The 23,011-nt window shown below is 33.4% G+C and overlaps 1 protein-coding gene across 10 annotated transcripts in view; it reads left to right on the top strand.

The window, feature by feature from the left end:
* The window catches only part of MAPKAP1 (MAPK associated protein 1), a 332,422-nt gene that overhangs the window by 60,042 nt on the left and 249,369 nt on the right, over window positions 1-23,011 (top strand). For 8 of the 10 annotated variants that reach the window (XM_074293097.1, XM_074293099.1, XM_074293098.1 and 5 more), the window contains one exon: window positions 7,415-7,563. In XM_074293097.1, coding sequence (XP_074149198.1) covers window positions 7,415-7,563 — 149 coding nt within the window. The remainder of the gene's footprint in view (window positions 1-7,414; window positions 7,564-23,011) is intronic. The other 2 variants (XM_074293095.1, XM_074293096.1) reach the window with 1 other exon arrangement.

Here is a 23,011-nt window from a genome sequence, read left to right as displayed (position 1 = left end):
TTAAGATCTCTTTGGGATATAAGCCCAGTACAAACACTGCTGGGTTAAAGAGTATGTTCAGTTTGATAACTTTTTGAGCATAATTACATATTACTCTCCAGGGAAGGAATTTGTGACAAAAGGAGAACTAGAGATCATTATTGATCACAAAATAGAACATTTTGATTACATCAAATTAAAAAGCTTTTGTACAAATAAAACTAATGTAAACAAGATTAGAAGGGAAGTAACAAATTGGGAAAATATTTTTACAGTTAAAGGTTCTGATAAAGGCCTCATCTCGAAAATATACAGAGAATTGACTAATTTATAAGAAACCACCCATTCTTCAATTGATAAATGGTGAAAGGATATGAACAGACAATTCTCAGATGATGAAATTGAAATTATATCCACTCATATGAAAGAATGTTCCAAATCACTACCGATCAGAGAAATGCAAATTAAGACAACTCTGAGATACCACTACACACCTGTCAGATTGGCTTAAGATGACAGGAACAAATAATGATGAATGTTGGAGGGGATGTGGGACAACTGGGACACTGATGCATTGTTGGTGGAATTGTGAAAGAATCCAACCATTCTGGAGAGCAATCTGGAATTATGCCCAAAAAGTTATCAAACTGTGCATACCCTTTGACCCAGCAGTGCTACTACTGGGCTTATATCCCAAGGAAATACTAAAGAAGGGAAAGGGACATGTATGTGCTAAAATGTTTGTGGCAGCCCTCTTTGTAGTGGCTAGAAACTGGAAAATGAATGGATGCCCATCAATTGGAGAATGGTTGGGTAAATTATGGTATATGAATGTTATGCAATATTATTGTTCTGTAAGAAATGACCAGCAGGATGAATACAGAGAGGCTTGGAGAGACTTACATCAACTGATGTTGAGTGAAATGAGCAAGACTAGGAGATCATTATACACTTCAACAACAATACTATATGAGGATATATTCTGATGAAAGTGGATATCTTCAACATAGAGAAGATCTAATGCAGTTCCAATTGATCAATGATGGACAGAATCAGCTATACCCAGAGAAGGAACACTGGGAAATGAGTGTAAACTGTTTGCATTTTTTGTTTTTCTTCCCAGGTTATTTTTACCTTCCGAGTCCAATTCTTCCTTTGCAACAACAACAACAATAAAAAATTTAGTTCTGCACATATATATTGTACCTAGAATATACTATAACCTATTTAATATGTATGGGACTGCCTGCCATCTAGGGGAGGGGATGGAGGGAAGGAGGGGAAAATTCGGAACAGAAGGGAGTACAAGGGATAATGTTGTAAAAAATTACCTATGCATATGTACTGTCAAAAAATGTTATAATTATAAAATTAATTTTAAAAATTTAATAAAAAAAAAAAAACCAAAAACAAATTGCTCTCCAGAATGGTTGGATTTGTTCAAAGTTCCACCAATAGTGTATCAGTGTCCCAGTTTTCCCACATCCCTTCACATTGATCATTATTTTTTTCTGTCATCTTAGCCAATCTGAGAGGTTATATAATGGTATCCCAGAGTTGTCTTAACTTGCATTTCTCTAATCAATAGTGATTTGGAGCACCTTTTTATATGACTAGAAATTATTTAAATTTCTTCATCTGAAAATTGTCAGTTCTTATCCTTTGATTGGAAAATGGTTTGAATTCTTATAAATTTGAGTCAGTTCTCTATATATTTTAGAAATGAGCCCTTTTTACCTTTGAATGTAAAAATGTTTCCCCAGTTTATTGCTTCCCTTTTTATCTTGTCTGCATTAGTTTTATCAACAAAGATTTTTAAAGAGGTGATCTGTTGATATTCCAAGTTTTAAACCCCATTTCAATTATACAACTCTGTATTCTAGATTCTTATATTTTATGTTTATTAATTAATAGTCATAGATTTAGACATAGACATAGAAAGGACTTTATACATCATTTATTCTTTTCTTTTTCTCTTTTACTTGTCTGATTACTCCTTTTCAGCATCTTTTGCTGCCCAATAAGTGAGGGTACCTCTCAAGAGGCAGTTCTCTTCTCTCTATAGTGTGTTGTGCTTGCTGTTCTTGTCAGTTCCCATGGAATCAATTGCCAACTCTGTGTTAATAAATCTTAGATCTTATCCATCGCTAACTTCTGACCTCTATTTACATCTTCTACTGTGTCTTGAATACCTGAAATGAAATGTCCCATAGATATTTTAAATTCATCATGTCTAAAATGGAATTATCTTCCCTCTCTGCCAAATCGGCTTTTCTTAATTTCTGTTTTTCTGTCATGTATTCTACTACCCTTCCAGTCACCCAGGTTAGCAGTTTAGGGTTTATGTATTACCCCTGACTCCCACTTCTGTATCAGATTATTTGTTAAGACCTATCATTTCTACCTTCAAAACATCTCTTGTATATGTTCCATTCTGCCTTCTGGTAATGCAATTTCTCTGGTGCAGGCGTAGCTTCTGATTAGTTAGCCTCATTTCATCCCTATTCTACTCTCTTCTCCACTCAACTATCAGATTGCTTTTCCTAAACTTAGATCTGACCATTCACCCTATTACTTGGTAAATTCCAGGGGCTCCATTTATCTTTAGGATCAAATATTACATTTTCTGTTTAGGTTTTAAAGCTTTTCATAACCTAGTTTCTTCCTACCTTTCAAAGCTTCTTATACCTTGATCCTCCACTCTATTCTTTGATCTAGTGACATTGACCTCCTTTCTGTTTCTTGAAGAAAACAAACCATCTCTCAGTCTTATGCATTTTCATCGATTGTTCTTCATGCTTAGAATTCTTGCCCTTATCTGTTTTTTGGTTTCTTTTGACTTCCTTTAGGTCTCAGTTTTAAAATCTTACCTTTTCAAGATTTTCTTAATCCCCCATATGCTAGTACCTTTTTTCTAAGACTGTCTCTAATTTATCTTGTCTACATCTTGTTTTTACATTGTTGTTTGCCTCTTGTCCTTTAAATTTGTGAGGCTCTTGAAAGTATGGACTCTTTTTTTCCCCCTTTATTCGTATCTTTAGTGCTTCCTACCATTCCTGGCACATAGTATTGTTTAATATATGTTTGTTGACTTAACTTAGAATGTTAGATTGGAACCCTTGCTTTTAAAGAAAGGCTTATATAAGTTTTTTCTAAGATTATTGAGAATGATTACAGGTAGCTGTTATAGATCATAAAAATGACTTTTTCATCTAGTCAGAATTTGTACATCCAAATTAATGTTAGCCTTCAGAATAGTTGACCTTGGTAATTTATACAATTATTATAATTTACAAAGCATAAAAAAATCATTTTATTTCTTAGCAAAGTTATGAATAATAGTTTTGGTTATAGTTCTGTTATGGAGGGTAACTATTTCCTTATGTAAATCCAAGTTTTTTTAAGGGCCACCACTATATTTGAATGTGATCTTAAATTAGATCCCTGCTATGAAGTGTAAGTATAAATTTTCTTTTGTCTTGGAAGCTAAAATTCTTATAATAAAGAAAGAAAGCTAACTTGAAAATGATTTTTTCCTTTTATTCTCAATTAACATCACATGATGCTCTCTCATTCTCTCTCTGGTCTATTGTTCCAGTGTAGCTATTGTCTGTAACTGAGCTCAGAATGTTCTTGTCTATCTTTCAGTGTCCTTTGATACTTGGTCTCACAATGGCCTTATTTTACAATTTTATCAGTTACTTAGAAGAAGATAGGATTGTAAAATTACAAAAATGATGACATGGATGACATGAAGCTGGAAATGATTTCTGATACCATGAATGACAGATTCAGAGTATCAAAAAAGATATCAGTAGGCTAGTTTTTTTGTCCCTGACCTATATTTAAAATATTTTGTTTGGTTTTGGTTGCCACATTTTATGATAGGCTGGTATGTCAGGATCCATAAAAGAACTGGTTGTGCTTAACCTGGAGAAGAGCCCATTCAAGCACCATCTTCTACATGAAGCTTTACTGATACTCTTTGTTAGTTGCCTCCTCTACAGTGGAGGTAAGAAAGGAACACCAGATTTGGGGGACAGCCAGTGTGGTACAAGGATGGTGATGGAGCCATGAGTGTGGCTGAATTAGAGTAGTCATCAGTGAGTCTGAAAACATAAGTAGGAACTACATTATTAAGGTCTTTAAAAACGAAACAGAAAAATTTATATTTGATCCTGAAACAGTATTCTTGATCCTTTAGCAATCTGATGAAAACCAAAAGACCCTTTATCAAAATATTTTTAAATGCATACAATAAAATGTATAAGATTACATGGAAGATTACTTATGTTGAAATAAAATAGGTGTGTGCGTGTGTGTGTGTGTGTGTGTTAGAGAGAGAGACAGACAGACAGATAGAAGAGGGACAGGAAAGGGAGAGGAAGAGAGAAAGAGACAGAAAGTGTGTGAGTGTGAGTGTTGGTTGGAGAATGGCAAAGAATGTTGAGATGGGATGGGAGATGAGAATGGAAGGAAAGGAGTTCAAGTCAAATAAATTCCGTTTTCTCAGCACAGTCAGGTTCATATCAGTTAAGAGAGGATGAAGAAAGAGAAGTAGAGGAAGCTTGAGGAGGAAAGAAAATTAAATTGCCTTGATGCTATGAGTACTCAGTTTAAGTTGGATAATGTGAATTTGTCATTTATGTAATCAGTTTGGGTGTGAGCCTTCTCTTAGCTGCTTTTAAGCAGCTGAGCTGGTCTGGAGGAAGAACAGATTGAGTTCCCTGTTACTAAAGCTAGTCAGATAAAAGCTGAGTGACTTTTTCCTTGGATTTTATAGATTTCCTCTGGTGGAGTGTGGATTAGGTAATCTCTCATTACTGATTATGTTGTCTCCTAACAATTGCTTATTCCACTTCAAAATATTTCTTCTTCCTAGTTACTGGTGGTAGTGGGAGGGTGGAGAGAAAAGGGCAGTCTTGGGAGAAGATTAGGTACATAGATTATAGTCCATAAAGTTTAGTCCATGAATATAGTAAACTGGGACTAGGGGAAGAGGAACTGAGCTATTCATCTCTGAATGATCTTTGAGAACTGCATTGTGATTGTTTCTTGGATCTTGTGAAACTAATGTATGTTTCTGAATATTGCTTTTTCCAGACATCATAACTTTGTGACATCCTCCTGCTTGGAGTTTCTTCTTCAAGCTTCTCCCCATTCAATTTCATCCTATATATAATTGCTAAAATGATTTTCATTAAGCATGGAATTGGCCATCATTTTCTTCTATTTAGTAAAATTTATTTATTTCCTGTGGCCTCTAGAATGGAATATAAAACTCTACTGTCTAACTTTTAAAACTCTTCAAAACCTGGCACCAACCAACCCATTGACTCTTTTATATCACTCCCCTTTCCATGTTCTGTCATTCTGTCATCTTGAGCCTTTTGTGGTTCCTTATACATAATGCTACATTTCTTTCTTGGTGTATCACTGGCTATCCTGCTTAACCTCTTTGACCTAATAGAAATATATCTTTTTTTTTTTTTTTTTAGAATTTTTTTCCCACAGTATATATGCATGAGTGATTTTTTTAAATAATATTATTCCTTGTATTCATTTTTCCAAATTATCCCCTCCCTCCCTCGGGTCCCTCCCCCCGATGACAGGCAATCCCATACATTTTACATGTGTTACAATATAACCTAGATACAATATGTGTGTATAAATACCATTTTCTTGTTTCACAATAAGCTTTAGATTCCGAAGGTACATGTAACCTGGGCAGACAGATATTAGTGCTAACAATTTACATTCACTTCCCAGTGTTCCTTCTCTGGGTGTAGTTATTTCTGTCCATCATTGATCAACTGGAAGTGAGTTGGATCTTCTTTATGTTGAAGATATTCACTTCCATCAGAATACATCCTCATACAGTATTGTTGTTGAAGTGTACAGCAATCTTCTGGTTCTATTCATTTCACTCAGCATCAGTTGATGTAAGTCTCTCCAAGCCTCTCTGTATTCCTCCTGCTGGTCATTTCTTACAGAGCAATAATATTCCATAACCTTCATATACCATAATTTACCCAACCATTCTCCAATTGATGGATATCCATTCATCTTCCAGTTTCTAGCTACAACAAAAAGAGCTGCCACAAACATTTTGGCACATACATGTCCCTTTCCGCTCTTTAGTATTTCTTTGGGATATAAGCCCAATAACAGCAATGCTGGGTCAAAGGGTATGCACAGTTTGATAACTTTTTGGGCATAGTTCCAAATTGCTCTCCAGAATGGCTGGATTCTTTCACAACTCCACCAACAATGTATCAGTGTCCCAGTTTTCCCACATCCCCTCCAACATACATCATTATTTGTTCCTGTCATCTTAGCCAATCTGACAGGTGTGTAGTGGTATCTCAGAGTTGTCTTAATTTGCATTTCTCTGATCACTGGAACACTTTTTCATATGAGTGGATATAGTTTCAATTTCATCATCTGAGAATTGTCTGTTCATATCCTTTGACCATTTATCAGTTGGAGAATGGTTTGATTTCTTATAAATTAGGGTCAGTTCTCTATATATTTTGGAAATGAGACCTTTGTCAGAACCTTTAACTTTAAAAATATTTTCCCAATTTGTTACTTCCCTTCTAATCTTGTTTACGTTAGTATTGTTTGTACAGAAACTTTTTAGTTTGATGTAATCAAAATCTTCTATTTTGTGATCAATAATGATCTCTAGTTCTCCTCTGGTCATAAATTCCTTCCTCCTCCACAGGTCTGAGAGGTGACTATTCTCTGTTTCTCTAATCTATTTATTTATTATCTCATTCTTTATGCCTAAATCATGGACCCATTTTGATCTTATCTTGGTATATGGTGTTAAGTGTGGATCCATATCTAATTTCTGCCATACTAATTTCCAGTTTTCCCAACAGTTTTTTCCAAATAATGAATTTTTATCCCTAATGTTGGTATCTTTGGGTTTGTCAAAGATTAGATTGCTATAGATGTACCCTTTTTTGTCCTTTGGAAATACATCTCTTTATGATGTAGTTTAAGCACTTTAAGTTTAAGTTCAAGTTTAAACTAGAAGCTTTTCCTGAATCTCCCAATTGTTAATGTTCTCTCCCCCAAACTACTATATGTTTACTTTGCATTTATTTTGTATATATTTCTATTTATAAATGTTTGTAATTATGCTGTTTATAGTTATTCTATATATGTACATATACACACATCTGTATGCATATATATCAATACATAAACAAACACACACACATACATGCTTATTGTTTTCCTTAATAAAGTATAAACTTAAATATTTGTATCCCCAATGCCCAACATAATGCCTGGCACAGAAAAGATGCTTAATAAATGTTTGTTTATTGCCTGAGGGTAACATGTACCTTAAAGTACTCAATAAATGTTACTAATTATCATTTTTCGTCATGTAGGAATTCTTTTTCTCCTTTTTCTATCACAGCAGAGGAGCTCAGTTCATTGTTTGAAAAAAAGAACTTCAAAATCAAGTCTTCATGTGTGGGGAAGCCGTCACTCCTCTCCGTGCGCCTAGAGCAGTGCCCACTCCAGCTGAATAATCCTTTTAATGAGTATTCCAAATTTGATGGTAAGGTAGGTAAAAGTGATCCCAGTTACTTTTTCATAAATTGGGAAAAAACTGCTTTGATGAATCGTCTGTTTTATTTTGCTAATTGGTTGGACTTCTGAGTTAACGGTAAACCCCATGTGGGAATTTGTTCTTAAAGTATAGTTACTCACTATAGCCTAGGACAAACATTTAATAGTTCTTGGAGGAATTAGTGTTTTGCTGTTACTCTGCCAACTTTCTGACTACTAATTGTCTGAGACTTAACTGCTAAAAACTTAGAGAGACTGAGCTCCATGTGCTCTTCTCTTTAGAGTTATAGATGGTTTACTGTAGTTTTCTTCATGATCACTAGCAAGATTAAGCAGCATCTCTGGACTAAGATTTAAGAGACCTGAATTTGAATCCCACTCTTGATAAAGAGCTCTGTGATCCTGAACAGATAACCAGTAAACATATATTAAGCATTGCTGTGTACCAGACACTGTGCTAAGTACTAGGGAATACAAAAAGAGGTAAATAATAATTAAAACAATAATAATAAATAACAGTGTAACAAATGATAATCAACAATCATAACTAGTATTTATATAGCACTTTATGATTTAAAATATCTCATTCAGTCTTTTGCAAGAACCCTATGAAACAAATATCATTTCCATTTTACATTTGTAGAAACTGAGATAGAAGTTAAGTGACTTGCTTAAAGTCACATAGCTAGTAAATGTCTGAAGCAGGATTTATACTCTATTCTTCCTGATCCCAGGTCCATTGCTTTATTCACTGTGCCGTACATATAACTACCCCATTTATGGGCCTTGTTCCCTGATATATGAAATGGAGTCTGGATGGTAAAGTTTAAAAAAAAAAAATGGATTCAGAGTAAGAAGACTGATTTGAAGCTCAGTGCTACCGTTTATTATGATCTTAGGCAAATCATATTACTTTTCATGTTCTCTCTGTTTCTTCATCAGTTCAATGATGGAGTTTTGCTAAATTATTTCTAAGATTTCTTCTAATTAACATTTTAAGACTTAGATAGTCTTTTAAAACTCCTCAGTGTGTCTAATTCAAGAATAGCAGTGTTGCTTTCTGAACATTAAAATACTATTCAAATGTTTATCATAGTCATCATCATCATCATTATTATATAATATTACAGCTATTCAGACTACCTGTTTTTTTAAGGTATGCACATATTGTGTTCACAGCTCTGAAGCAACCAGGGGGGTAGATAGAAGAGGTATCTGCTAGGTCTCAGTGAACTTATATTTATTATTAATTTGAAACATCAAAACCAAAAACTATAAAAGCTGTATTATAGGATAGATGCATAAATACCCTTAAATAATTTTGTTGGTTTTTTTTCCCCTGTTAACTCTCATAATAACAATACCGTTACACTTGTATGAAACTTTAGTTTACAAAGTACTTTTGTATATCTTACCTTACTTGTACTTCATGACAAAGCTGTGAGAGATACAGCATAACTATTATTATTCACTTTTTACATATTAGGAAATACTCAAATCAGGAAGGATAGTGTCACAACTGGGTCTGTATCCCAGAGAGATCATAAAAGAGGGAAAGGACTGACATATGCAAAATTATTTGTAGCAGCTCTTTTTTTGGTGGCAAGGAATTAGAAAATGGTGAATGGGCAAATGATTGAATAAGTTATGATATATGGATATAATGGTATACTATTGTTCTATAAGAAATGATGACTTAACTGATTTAAGAAAAGATTGCAAAAATTTCCATGAAGTCATGTTGAGTGAAGTGAGCAGAATCAGGAAAACATTGTACACAGTAATAGAAAGATTGTGTGATGATCAGCTATGATAGGCTTAGCTCTTCTCAGCAATACACTGATCGAAGATAGTTCCAATAGACTTTTTAAAAAAATATAGCTTATTACATATATATATATATATATATATATATATATATATATGATATATGCATGGGTAATTTTTCAACATTGGCAATTGCAGAACCTTTTGCTCTAACTTTTCCCCTCCTTCCCGCTACCCCTTCCTCCATTTGGCAGGTTGACCAATACATGTTAAATATGTTAAAGAACAATAGTAGATCATGTACATCTACGTATTTTCCAGTTTCTGGCCACATAAAGAGGGCTACCACAAACATTCTTGCACATATAGGTCCCTTTCCTTTCTTTAAAATTTCTTTGGGATATAAGCCCAGTAATAACACTGCTGGATCAAAGGGTATGCACAGTTTGATAACTTTTTGAGCATAGTTCCAAATTGCTCTCCAGAATGGCTGGATATATTCACAATTCCACCAACAATGTATTAGTGTCCCAGTTTTCCCACATCCCCTCCAACATACCACATTATCTTTCCCTGTCATTCTAGCCAATCTGAGAGGTGTGTAGTGGTATCTCAGAGTTGTCTTAATTTGCATTTCTCTGATTAATAATGACTTGGAGTATCTTTTCATATGGCTGGAAATAGTTTCAATTTCTTTGTCTGAGAATTGTCTGTTCATATCCTTTGACCATTTATCATTTGGAGAATGGCTTGATTTCTTTCCAATAGACTTTTGATGGAAAATACCATCTGTACTGAGAAAGAACTATAGAGATCAAGTGTGAATCAAAGCATACTATTTTCTCCTATTTTTTCTTGAAGTTTTTCCTTTTTTTTTTTTTTTTTTCCTAACATGTCTCATGGAAATAATGTAAAAAATGTTTGTACATATATCACTTAAATGAAATTATTTACTGTCTTGGGGAATGGGGAGGCAAAGGAGGTAGAAAATTTTTTTGGAACTCAATCTCTTGAAGAAAAGATAAATTCCTATGATCTTATGATCTTTGTTTTTTTTAAGTTTCTTTTAAATCGTAACAAAGAAAACTTCAAGTTAAAAATTACAAGCTTTTTGAGTCTTGGGTCTATATTTTTAACTGAGAGACCATAGAAAAGTCACTATTCTTTTTGTTCCTCAATTATATTATTTACAAGATTTGAAAAAGTAATACTTATACTATCTTACTTAGAAGGATTATTGAGGAACTTATTTTGTAAAAGTTAAATCACTGAGCAATAAGGAACTGTTCTCATGTTCTAATTACAAAATTCAGTGTATTTATCTTAGTGTATGATTCTTCTCCTGGTGATCTCACTAGCACCAAGAGTTCACTTATCTTTGCAGATTACTTCTAAATTTATAGATTTAGTTTTCACCTTTCCTTTAAGCTCCAGTCCCAACATCTGCCTACTGGATAGTTTTGCCTAAATGTCCTTTTGACATCTTAAACTTAACACATTCAAAAGAGAAATCATTATCTTTCCCTGAAACCTACCCTCCTCTTTCAAAATGTCTGAGGATGCACCATCATTGGAGTCAGCTCCGTTCTCCTAAGAATATTTTTGCTTCTTTACCATATGTCTCCTCCCTACTCACTCATCTGATTAAGAATTTTCAGTGACTTATTCTTGATCCTTAAATTTTGGACCTCTCTACTTAAATGAAGCTCTTAGATATTTCTTTTGGCATAGGGGCACCTTGAAAAAATTATTGAGACACTGAGGGCACTGAAACAGAGAATTTAGGAACTTTTGCTCTAGGATCAAGCATAAACTCTTCACTTTGGCATTTAAAGACTTAACTTTCTTTATGTATTATGCCTCTGTTGGTATTTGTGTTCTGTTAGATCATGGATTCCATGGGGATATGAATTTTATCTTATGTAAACTTTTTATCTCACCCAGCACCTTAATAGTGGTGAAAACATAGCCATTTAATAAATCTTTATTGAATTTGTGTGTATGTGTGTATTTCATTGATCAAGAAATCCTAGATCAAGAAACTCCCTTTGCCAATGTAGAATGGCACAATCTTTGTAATTTAGAGTAATAAGATATTTTTCCAGTACCATTGAGAGGTTAATTGGCCTGCCCTAGGTTAAAATATCCAGTTTGTGTTAGAGATGGGACTTGAAGAAAGGTTTTCTGGTTTTCTTGGTTGTCAAACCCACACTTTATTCACTGCATTATTCTGCATTCTCCCCTTCCCCCTTCACTCCTGTAAGAGTCCCTATTTATATAGCTTTTTTATATAGTACTTTACATGTAATAATGATGAATATGACAATGATGATAACATTTTTGTAGTGTCCACTGTATGCCAGATCTTGTGCTAAGTTTTTTACAAATATTATCTCTTTGATTTTTAATTTAATTGTGGCAAGTAGATGCTATTATTATCCCCATTTTACTAATGAGAACTCAGAGGCAAACAGAAATTAAATGACTTACCCAAGTTACCCAACTAGTATCTTAGGTTGGCTTTGAACTCAAATTTTCCTAGCTCACTGTGCCACCTAGCTGGTCCCAACGTTGTTATCTCATTCTTGTGTTATGTACAAACCCTTTTTATTTTGCTACTTTTAAGGCCCACTCTTAAGTATAGAGGTGTTAGAAGGAGCAGAGTAGAAAATATAAAACATGCTTTTTACCTCTGGGAACATGTAACAAAATGGCATGTACAATAATAGCTAATACAGAATAGATTATGGTATGTGAAACAGAGGCACAAATCTCAAATGTTCATTTTTCCATGGGATGTGAAGGATCAGAGATGGCTACGTGAAAGAAGCTGATATTTGAGATAAATTTTGAAGCTACTATTTTAGAAACGAGATGGGGAAAAGTTGGGTATTATGGAAGGAGAAATTGCATATCTCCTCAGAGAGGAGTTTATCTAGATTGGAATGTATAATAATAGATAGAGAGTTATTCCAAAGCATGTGATAAGACCAGGGAGGTGGGATGGCATCAGATTGTGGGAAGCCTTGAATGCTAGAATGAAGAGTAAAGGCTTTATTTGTGATGAAGCAATAAGGAACCGCCTTGAATGCCAGAATGAAGAGTAAAGGCTTTATTTGTGATGAAGCAATAAGGAACCTTTAAGGGATTTGGAGTGAGAAAAAGCAAAAAGATGATAGAATTAATGTTGGGAGGGAATTTTACATAGTAAGTCTAGTTTATCTAGTGTAGTCTAGTTTTCCACTTTTAGAGTTGTAGGAACTGGAGGGTAGAGAATTAAATTGCCAAATTTATTGCCCAAATTCACTGAAGAAATTTGTGGATAAAGTTGATCCGTCTCCTGTTTATGAAAGACTTAAATGTTAGGATGATTTTGGACATTCCTTGGAAGTGATATAAAAGTGATAAAATTTTTGAGCAGAGAAGGGACATGACAAGATTTCTACATTAAGAAAATTTATTTGGGAGTTTGTCTTGTGTGGGTTTGAGGCAGAAACATTGAAGGCTGTAACAATAGTTACAAAAACAAACATGAAATAGAAGGGTGTGACCTATTAACTTCAGGTTCTTTCTCCAGTATTTTGGGGAGAGATAGTTAGAAAATTGTAAAAATAATTGCCTAAAGTTTCATCATTTTTTCTTTTCATTGTCCCTTTCTGTAGAGTACTAAAAAGTGAAAGCAAAAAGATGAAAGGACAATTCCTTAAAAAACCCAAAACAACAATAACAAGCTCTTCTCTCCTAAACCAAGATAATGTTATCTTGTTAAATAGTAGATACTATAATTGATTGTGCTTCTTTCAAGGGCTGTGGATATTTATTAATGATATGTGATATAATAGGAATTTGTTTCAATTACAGGATTCTAGCTCTTCATTTGAGAATGTAATTTCTGGAATAATTAGTAAGTGATAATGCTTTCATACCAACAGAATAGTGTGGCTCTCTTTTAATATCATGTTCCACAATTTTCATTATGGCATTAGACTTAAGGTTGTGAACTCTGTTTAGTATTATCTAATCCCAGCAGAGCTAGAGGGAGGTATAAAAATAACATTAAAGATGTTGTGTTTACATTGAGGATGCTTTTGACACTCCTGACATCAGAAGTATATTTTTGATCTAATTAATGATGTGTGGTCTGCCACAGTCTCTGGTTGTCAATTGATGAAGGAGTCATTCCCTATCGATAAGTCTGTCCTAAAAGAGTGATAGCATTTTGTTTGTTATCCACATATTCGACTGGTGATGTACAGTTAAATCCTTGTTCTGATCAGTTTTTTAATATTGATGTGTTTGGTTACTGTAGAAAGTGGCTAATATTTGAAGAATATTATACTGTACATACTAAATTCTCCTTTTAAAAAATCTTTATGAAATTCCTTGATACAAGAGTCAGGGACACTGAAGTGATTAATTGAGAATTGTACTAGAACTGAGTCTTTAACCTAGAAATTAAAATGACTATTAAAGTAATACAAAATTATCAAATTAACATTTTGGCGATTGGGTAATAATAAGATTATATTAGTCTGATAGTCACGCCATTGCTTTCTTTATTGTTAAGAACATGTCAGCCCTTTGATAATAAAGACTTTTCCAGAAAGGTCTACTTTTTAGCCTTAATAATATCCTGTTTGATTCTTGCCATCAATCACTTTAAGTTAACTACTCAATCTTTGTTACTGTTCTAACAAAATTATTTTTTTCTTATTACTTACATAGAAAGTTGTTAGAAATCTGCTTGTTCTTAGAGACCTCTTTTACATGTTCTTGTCTTAAAAAATAAGGTTTTTGAGTCAAATTGGGCTGAAATATTTAAAATGGTTCTTACAAAGCTATATGTGTCCTTTTTGGGGGGCATATATTCATAATGTTTTTCTGGGGAATAGTACATGCCTTATTTACATAATTAATTATGCTGTGTGAGTCTCTGGGGAAAATGATACCTTATTGAGGAGAGAAGACAGGGAAGAGTTTGGGGTCTAATTAAACATGCTTTATAAAAAACTACTCAATTATGTATTTCCTCAAGAGATTGTAGTTGTGGCAAAATTTTAAAGATACTGAAAACTTAAGAGAAAGAGAAAGGGGTCCTGGAAACATGATGACGTAGAAAGGCCTTGATTTTATGCCTACAATTCTACAAACTGCCCATTAGTTCAAATGTATATGCCTTTATAAAACTACAGTGGTAGCATAGTAGAATGGAAGGATATTGATTTTGGAGTCAGAAGCTTTGGATGCAAAAGTTGCTCCTAATGTTTTTTACTTTGTGATCTAAGGCAAATATTTTAACATCCCTGAATCCCAATTTAGCACTTATAAAATGAAAAGCATTTGGAAAAAGTGATCTGAGATTTTTTTCTATAGCTCTGATCTCATAGTTTTTCAGTAATTTCTTTGAAGGCAAAATTGAGAAAGGGTTTAATGTTTATGGTTTAGATATATGGTTCTTAGTAATGTTGAAAATGTTCTTTTCTCCTGTGATTTATTAACTATTAATATTTATTCATTTCTATAGTCCATTATGCCTTACAAACTGCTTTGCTCACAACTATACTATGTATTATTTGGAAAGATCATTATCTCATTTTCATAGATTGAAAAACTAAGAATAACAGTGTGGATTTAACTTTAACCTGGTTATTTTATCTAGAACTCTGAAATTTGGAAGTTTTTCATTCTATATAGTTTAGTTTTAATAATCAGCATCATGACATAAAACATTGTTCTTAAATTTTTACAGAGTAGTATTACATCCTAGTAGTTGTAGGTAACAGTTTTGTCTGTGATAAAGCTCTAGTTTCATTACATTTTGTCATATTGGCAAGAATATTTTGAGTTTTGTAGTTCCACTATGGAAAATTGTTGACTGTTCTATTATGAGAAAGAGTGAGCTTTTGATGTATAATTCTAGTCACAAGATTCTGTTTAGAAATTCTCTTAGGTGTCCTGTAGGTGGCCTATAGATGCTAAATTTATGTAGTGTTTAGTGATGTTTTGTTTCATGTTTTTTACTGTTTCTTTGTATAATCTTCACTGATCACTAGGTTTGAGCTCTTTATAGCTAACTCTTTTGCAAATCTTGGCAGTTGATGTTCTGGTCTTGAATTGTTATCATAACACTTTAGATTTCATAAAAAAAAAATTTGTTCCCCTTAGTCATAAATGATGATTTTTTTGGTAGGTATATTGTTCACTTTATATGGATGACACTCATATAATGCTTTTTAAAGTCTATTATTATATATTTATTTTTTATCATTTTGCTATCATTGGTATCATTAATAATTATTGGTAAATTATTGATGTTATATATCTCAAACTGTCTCTGATTTGAGAACTGGATTACAAATAGGTTCAAGGTTGATTCTAGTGTTAATACTTTAAAAGATGTTAGAATTTTAACCAGTATGGGCTTTTCCATCATCAGCACAGACTGTAAAAACCTTATTGTAGTCAGTTTTATGAGTTGCTACAGCCAAAAGATAATCTAATTCACAGAATAACAATATTAGAACTGGCAGGGACCTTAGAAATTATTTAATATACTTTTTTTTGTTTTTGTTTTTGTTTTTGTTTTTGACACTGTGGCCATGGAGGAAAAATTATGACCTACAGTCATAACTTTTTAGCAGAGCTGATCTTTGAATCTGGATCTTCTGATTTTTTGACCCTTCTAATGTCAGGGTCTAGGGGAATAGTAGGTATAGGGGATATCAGGGGACCATAGAGTATCATCTGTTTTGGCATCAGTTAATACAAATCATATCTTCCTTTTCTCCTATCATTGATTTATTTTCATCATTAATATATTTGCTTTATATCTTATTGTTTACAAAACTCTTATATTTATCTCCTGTTAAGTCTCATAACTGCTTTGTGGAAGTAAATAATTGAAGGATAATTATTTCCACTTTACAAATATGGAAACTGAGTGGTGGAGAAATTAAGTGATTTAAGATCTGTGAGATTCATTTCTTACCAGAACTAGCAAGTTAATAAAAGCATAGATTCATTCATTCATTCATTCATTCATTCATTCATTTATTTACTTATTCACTCATTTATTTATTTACTTATTCATTCACTCATTTATTTATTTATTTATTTGTTTGCTTGTTTGTTTGTTTATTTTTTTCCCTGAGGCTGGGGTTAAGTGACAGGGTCTCACAGCTAGGAAGTGGTATAGATTACAGTGCTTTCTGCATAATAGGGTTGCAAGGAAGTAGATATAGCCTCTGATGTTGATCATCTTAAAATGTAGTTGAGATTAGGTGATTCACGTAAGTCATCAACTCATTTCTTTAAAAATTACTGAATTGTGAAGATGGACAAATGTTACAATTATTGAAAACAGTATATTGTAAAGATTGTCCAGAGAGATAATTCTATAACACAATGTAGGAGAAACTGTAGGCTTTGGAAGAAATTGTCTTGAAGAAAGGGGAGAGAAAAACCAAGTATAAAAAGGGAGATATTTTAAGCAGCATTTTTTTAAAGGCCTAAATTATCAGAGTAGTAATCAATACAAAGAACACATCTGGAAGTCAGATGTTGAGGGTATGAGTTTACTAGTTAGATGTGTTCCATGGTCAGACTGCTTCTCTTTTCTGGGGTTGAATTCCTTTAAAATAATATAATGGGAATTAAATCATCATTGAAGATCTTTGTAGATTTGAAAATAAAGTTCAACAAAGAAATAACCATTAACCATCCAATTCTTCTGTGTTCTAAGGTGCCTCTTAGCTTTAACTTTTAGAGTTAGTGTGCTGGAATAGAAAGAATTGTGTGATATTGAGCAAGTCACTTGTTATCTCTCAGCTCGCAGAGATGTAGTAAAGTAAATGTGTTGACTTTGATGATCTCTAATGCTTTTTCCAGCTATTAATTGATTATCTGATGAACATTCTCTGTTCTAAGGCCCCTTTGATCTCTAAATGTTCTGTGTTCTAAGGTTCTTCCTAATTCTTAGCATAAAATCACCATTGATTTTATCACTTGTTATCATTTTGTATATTGCTTGAGCTGAATTTAGATATTACCTAAATTTAGATAATATCAAATTCTTAAACATTAAGGAGAACACTTGTCTGATAAATCTCACAAAATTCATGTGTGTGATCGTGATTATGTGATGTTATTAAGAATCTTAACATTTTTCTGTTAGTAACTGTTTTAACAATGAAGCTGCAGCAAGCAATGGGGGAAGGGATAATTCATGAGCGCTAATTGCTTGGCTGTTAATTTTCATAAGTGTTGATAGAAGCAGTTCCTTAAATTAAACTTTGTTTAAAATGTATCAGGGGAAATATTCCACAATGTCGGGCCTGAAGTGAAAATTAATATGAATGCTGTGGCAATTAACACATACTGGTTAATAGCTTTTAGCAGCATTTTGGGATGATAGTCCTTAAATACATTTTTGCATGCTGCTCTTGTTTCAGTATTGTTTCAGTGTATGTCTGGATAATTATGAACAAATGTTTTCACAATCATTGACATTAACTAGCTCTCCTCAAAGAAAGTAGATAAAAACTAGTATAGAACAACATGTAGCTACGGGGTAGCATTGAAAATACTTAAAATGTCAGGGAATTTAAATTTAACGAAATTGCTCACCAAGTAAAATGCTCCTCACATGGATTCTGAGTATTTATCATTTCAACAGGACTGTAATTTTTTCCTATTATGTTTCCTTATTGTGAGTTGTGGTCATTGGGGGAGTTTTGTTGTCTTTGTCCCTTTCTTCTTTCCCACTCCCTCCAGCAGATTTCATGTGGAAAAGGGATTTGGAGGATTGCTTTTGTCCTTGACAGGCAGAACTAAGAGTGATATGAGGAGTGAGGTATAGAGAAGATGATTTCGAAGAGACAGATTTAGGCTCAGTATAAGGAAAAATTTCCTAATACCTGTAGCTGTCCAAAATTTGGAATGAGTTGCTTCAGGAGGTACTCATTATTATAGTAACAGTTACCCTTCATATGACTTTTTAAGATTCACAAAAGCTTCTAAGTCAGCCACTAAATTTAGTAGTTCAAGTATATTCTTAATTTTTGAAGTAAGAAAACTGAGGTCCAGAGAGACTGAAGTAAATTTTTTAAGGTAATATTACTCTTAACTGTTGAAGCTGAAATTTGAACCCAGGGTTTTTGACTTTTAAGCCCAATTGCTCTTTGCACCATATTAGGATCATAGAGTTTCACAGTGGAAAATAAGTTTAGATGCCATTTAGTTCAACATATTCCTGAACTAAGAAACTCCTCTATAACAATCCCAACAGGGATGATGAAAATTTTTGGGGTTTTTTTTTTTGAGAAACTTCTAGTAAGAGAGATGCATATTGCCCTTGGAATTAAGAACTTTGCTTATAGTGAACTTGTAAGTATTTAGTACAAATACCATTCTCATTTAGTAAATATATGCTTAGTCAAGCAAAACAAATTCCCTCATTAGCCACATTCAAAATGTATATCTTAGTTTTTACCCTTAGACCATCACTTTTCTGTCAGAAGAAAGGATATTTCGTTATGGATTCTCTGGAATTGTACGTGAATCATTGAAGTTGATCAGAATTCTTCAGGTCAAAGATTTATAAATTCTGCCGGCTTCAATTTACTTTGTATGTAACTCAGACAATAATTTTGAGGAATGCAGTCACAAATGGTTTATTATAGAAGAGCTAAGAAGCATGAGGGTAGGAGAGAAAGAAGAAAAATTAATAAAGAAGGTGAATTAACAAAGAACTAACAAAAGCAATTTCAAAATGGTTTCTTTAAGTAGGTCACAGAAAGTTGGGACCACATTCTAGTCTTACACATTATTTGAATAAAACTTCTCATTTTGGTATGTTCAACAAATAATCATCCAGTCTTTGTTTGAACTTCTCTAGTAATGGGAAACCTCCTGCTTTGTATTCTACTTTTGGATAACTCTAATTGTTAGGGGAAATTTTTTTTTTCTTTACTGAGACTTAAATTTATTTCCTTGCAATCATACATTGCTCCTTGGTTCACTGTTGGGACCAAACAAAACAAATCTAATCCCTCTTTCACATTACAGCCTTCAAATATATGAAGATAAATCCCACAAATCTATTCTTTTACAGGTTAAATATTCCTAATTATTTCAACCTAACCTCACATGTCATGAACTTGAAGCCCTTCACTATCTTAATTTCCCTCAACTGAATGCATTCTGGCATTTCCACATCCTAAAAATATAGCACTTGGAACTAAACTCAGCATATAGTGAGGCTGTTTCCTCTCTTGTCCTGGATACTTTAATTTTTTTTGAATGTAGTCATAGATTGCTTTGGCTTTGACTCACATTGAGTACTTTGGGAAGTTCAGTCCATTGTACCACCTTCCAGGTTGACATTGAGCCAGTATTGTCTACCACATATCACTCCATCTTTTCTATAAATAGCATGGTTTGCTAAGTCTGCCATTTCAGTAATATTGTCATAAAAGGAAATGAAGTTAATGTGGTGTGACCATTTCTTGGTGAAGTCACAATGGCTGTTGAGGTCTGTTGTTGCGATTGAAAAAAGATTTATAGAAAATTTATTTGAGGCCAGTCAGTGCTTTTAAAAAAAAAAAAAAGCTGCTTTTTTTTATTCTACATGAGGGAAGGTGACAAGACTTCATTGTAGATGCTTAAGGGAATATGCAGAGGAGGATGGTAGAGGAAACACCTGCTTATTAAAATGGAATGATAGCTGACAATTCTAAAACTAAGTAGCCACACCAAACGAGGGTACTAGATAATCTCTCAAACTGAAGAGTGTAGAATAGGAAGTGGCCACAACCAGCAGTGTTAGCAGAGATCCTAAAGTCTATGATAATCTTTGGATTCAGGAGGCAGAAAGAAAACCACAAAGGTCAAAAGAGAGGCACATTCAGGACCTGACATATCATTGAATAAGGCTCTTGCTAGTTCAGTGTGTAGACTCTAGGGTCTCTTATCAATGTAGGAAGTAGACATTGGACTGGGTGATTTATAAGGTCCCTTCTAGCTCAGTCTGTTATCTCATGAGCCTGTAACCAGGTTGCTTAGAAATGCTGGAGTAGGCTAAGGTCTATCTAGGAAGAAGTTGGGTATTATCAAGTGAGTCTGATTGGTTTCTAGCTTCTGAAATCACAAGCAGTTAAGCCTCAATCAAGAAACTAAAAATTTTTAGCCTGCAAACAAGTTTCTAGCTAAAGAAGATTACAGATATGAGTGGTTCCTGAAAAGGAACAGGGTAGTCAGAATCATAGTGCGGAACAGGAGGAGAGAGTATATATAGCTAATTGTCCAAAAAATGGTTTTCTGTTACATGAACTGATGCTGAGTGAAATGAACAGGACCAGAAGATCATTATATACTTCAACAACAATACTATATGATGATCAATTCTGATGGATGTGGCCCTCTTCAACAATGAGATGAACCAAATCAGTTCCAATAGAGCAGTAATGAACTGAACCAGCTACACCCAGGGAAAGAACTCTGGGAGATGACTATGAACCATTACATAGAATTCTCAATCCCTCTATTTTTGTCTGCCTGCATTTTTTATTTCCTTCACAGGCTAATTGTACACTATTTCAAAGTCTGATTCCTTTTGTGCAGCAGAATAACTGTTTGGACATATATACGTATATTGTATTTAACTTATACTTTAACATATTTAATATGTATTGGTCATCCTGCCATCTGGGGGAAGGGGGAAAGGGGAAGGAGGGGGAAAGTTGGAACAAAAGATTTTGCAATTGTTAATGCTGAAAAATTACCTGTGCATATATCTTGTAAATAAAAAGCTATAATAATAATAATAATAAAAAAGAAATGTACAATTTAAAAACTTTTTAAAAATTGGTTTTCTGGGCCAAACACTAGTCCTTTGTGACCATAGTTTCCTTTTTTAAACTCTCTGTTCAATAATATGTTTTAGAATTTCATTCAGAATTGAAGTTACCTTATTGGCCTATAGTTTGATGACTGTGTTCTGTTCTTGACTTTGAAGGTTAGAACACTTCATCTTTTCCAGTTCTATCCAAATTCTTCTAATCTCCAATCTCCACAGCTTTTCAAAGATAGCTGATAGTGACTTAGCAAAACACCTAACAATCCTGATGGTGTAGCTCAGAAGTGCCAAACTCTCATCTGGCTGGTGGCCTGCCTCAAGAAGCAGATTGAAATGTAACTGGGAAATGTTTGACAAAATAAATAAAAATAGAAAACAACATAGATGGATAATATTTTTTGTCTGGCTTAGTCAGTATATAGCCTGAAAGTTCCATTTTTGTTTGAGCATGACACCACTGATGTATTCAAGTAACAAAGGTAAAAGGAATTCCTCAAAAGTATCTAGGTTTCTCTTACCCACTTTATTGGAGTACCAGCTCTCTAATATCCATTTTTGTTCTCTCATTTCTGTACAAAGATCACAGGTAAACATGCAAAAAATTGCAACCAAAATGAAAGTTAAAGCTGGTTTTATTTTTCTCTTTTCTATAATCATCTGCCCCATCAAATAGCAGTCTTAATATTTCTTTGGTCCTCTTTTGTTTTTTAATCAATATAATTCAAAAGAAAGAAAAAGCTCACCTTTTCATCATCATTTTCTGCTTATTCTGAACATAAATATTCCTAATGCTATTCTTGAAATTGTTCCAAATTTTTCTATTTTTTGTTGTTGTTCAATTGTTTTCAGTTATGTCCTTTTCTTTGTGATCCCATTTAGTGTTTTCTTGGCAAAGACAAAGAAATAGTTTGCTATTTCCTGCTCATTTTTTAGATGAAGAAACTAAAGCAGTGTTCAAGTGACTTTCCTAGTGTCTCATAGCTAGTAAGTGTCTAGGGCCAAATTTGAACTCAGGAAGATAAGTTGTCTGACTTCATTGTGCCTCCCAGCTGCCCCATTTTTCTTCTTACTCTCTCTTAATAATTCTTGCTTCATCATAAATCTTATCTAAATTGGTTGGTGAGAGTCCTGTGCATTTTCTATTTAAACAACTGTTACCTTTTTTCCAAATCAGAATTGTTTCTTTTTGAGATTTCAAAATTTTATTCTTGAGAATTCATTACTTTCCCATCCTTCTGTGATTGATTTCTTTGTTGAATTTTATTTAGTCTGTGAAATTCTATCTTTTTTCTAAATCTTTTGAAATTTACTGTGAAAATCTAGGATTCATTTCAAACTATTCTCAATGTTGCATTCTTCATCTGGAATTCTAAGTAGTAATAGTAACTTTTCCCCTGCCCCAAGGTATTTCCATGATTTTCACCTTATTGATGAAAATCATACTAGAATTTTATTTTATGGATTCCTTCATCTTTTGAAGAATGAAATTATAATTAAGACAAGAGACATGGTATAGTAATGATGGGAGATTTTTAATTGTCCAAATATTAATTGGAGCTTTTTCTACCAAAAGTTTTCCATGATGTTTCCCCCTTTCTGGTCCTTTTATTTCCTCACATAATTATATCTTAGTATCTAGTATTATCTCCCTCTCTTCCAATATCCCCCCTACCTGTTTCCTTTATTTTTAAAATTTTCTTTAATAGTTTTTTATTTTTCCAAACACTTGCAAAGTTTTCAACATTCATTTTTTGCAAAACTTTTGTTCCAGATTTTTCTCTCTCCCTCCCTCCCTCCCAATTTCCTTCCCTAGACAGCAAA

The sequence above is a fragment of the Sminthopsis crassicaudata genome, chromosome 2, assembly GCF_048593235.1.
Source record: "Sminthopsis crassicaudata isolate SCR6 chromosome 2, ASM4859323v1, whole genome shotgun sequence".
Taxonomy (NCBI): domain Eukaryota; kingdom Metazoa; phylum Chordata; class Mammalia; order Dasyuromorphia; family Dasyuridae; genus Sminthopsis; species Sminthopsis crassicaudata.
Note: the sequence above shows the minus strand (reverse complement) of the source record. Positions and strands in the feature narration are given on the sequence as shown.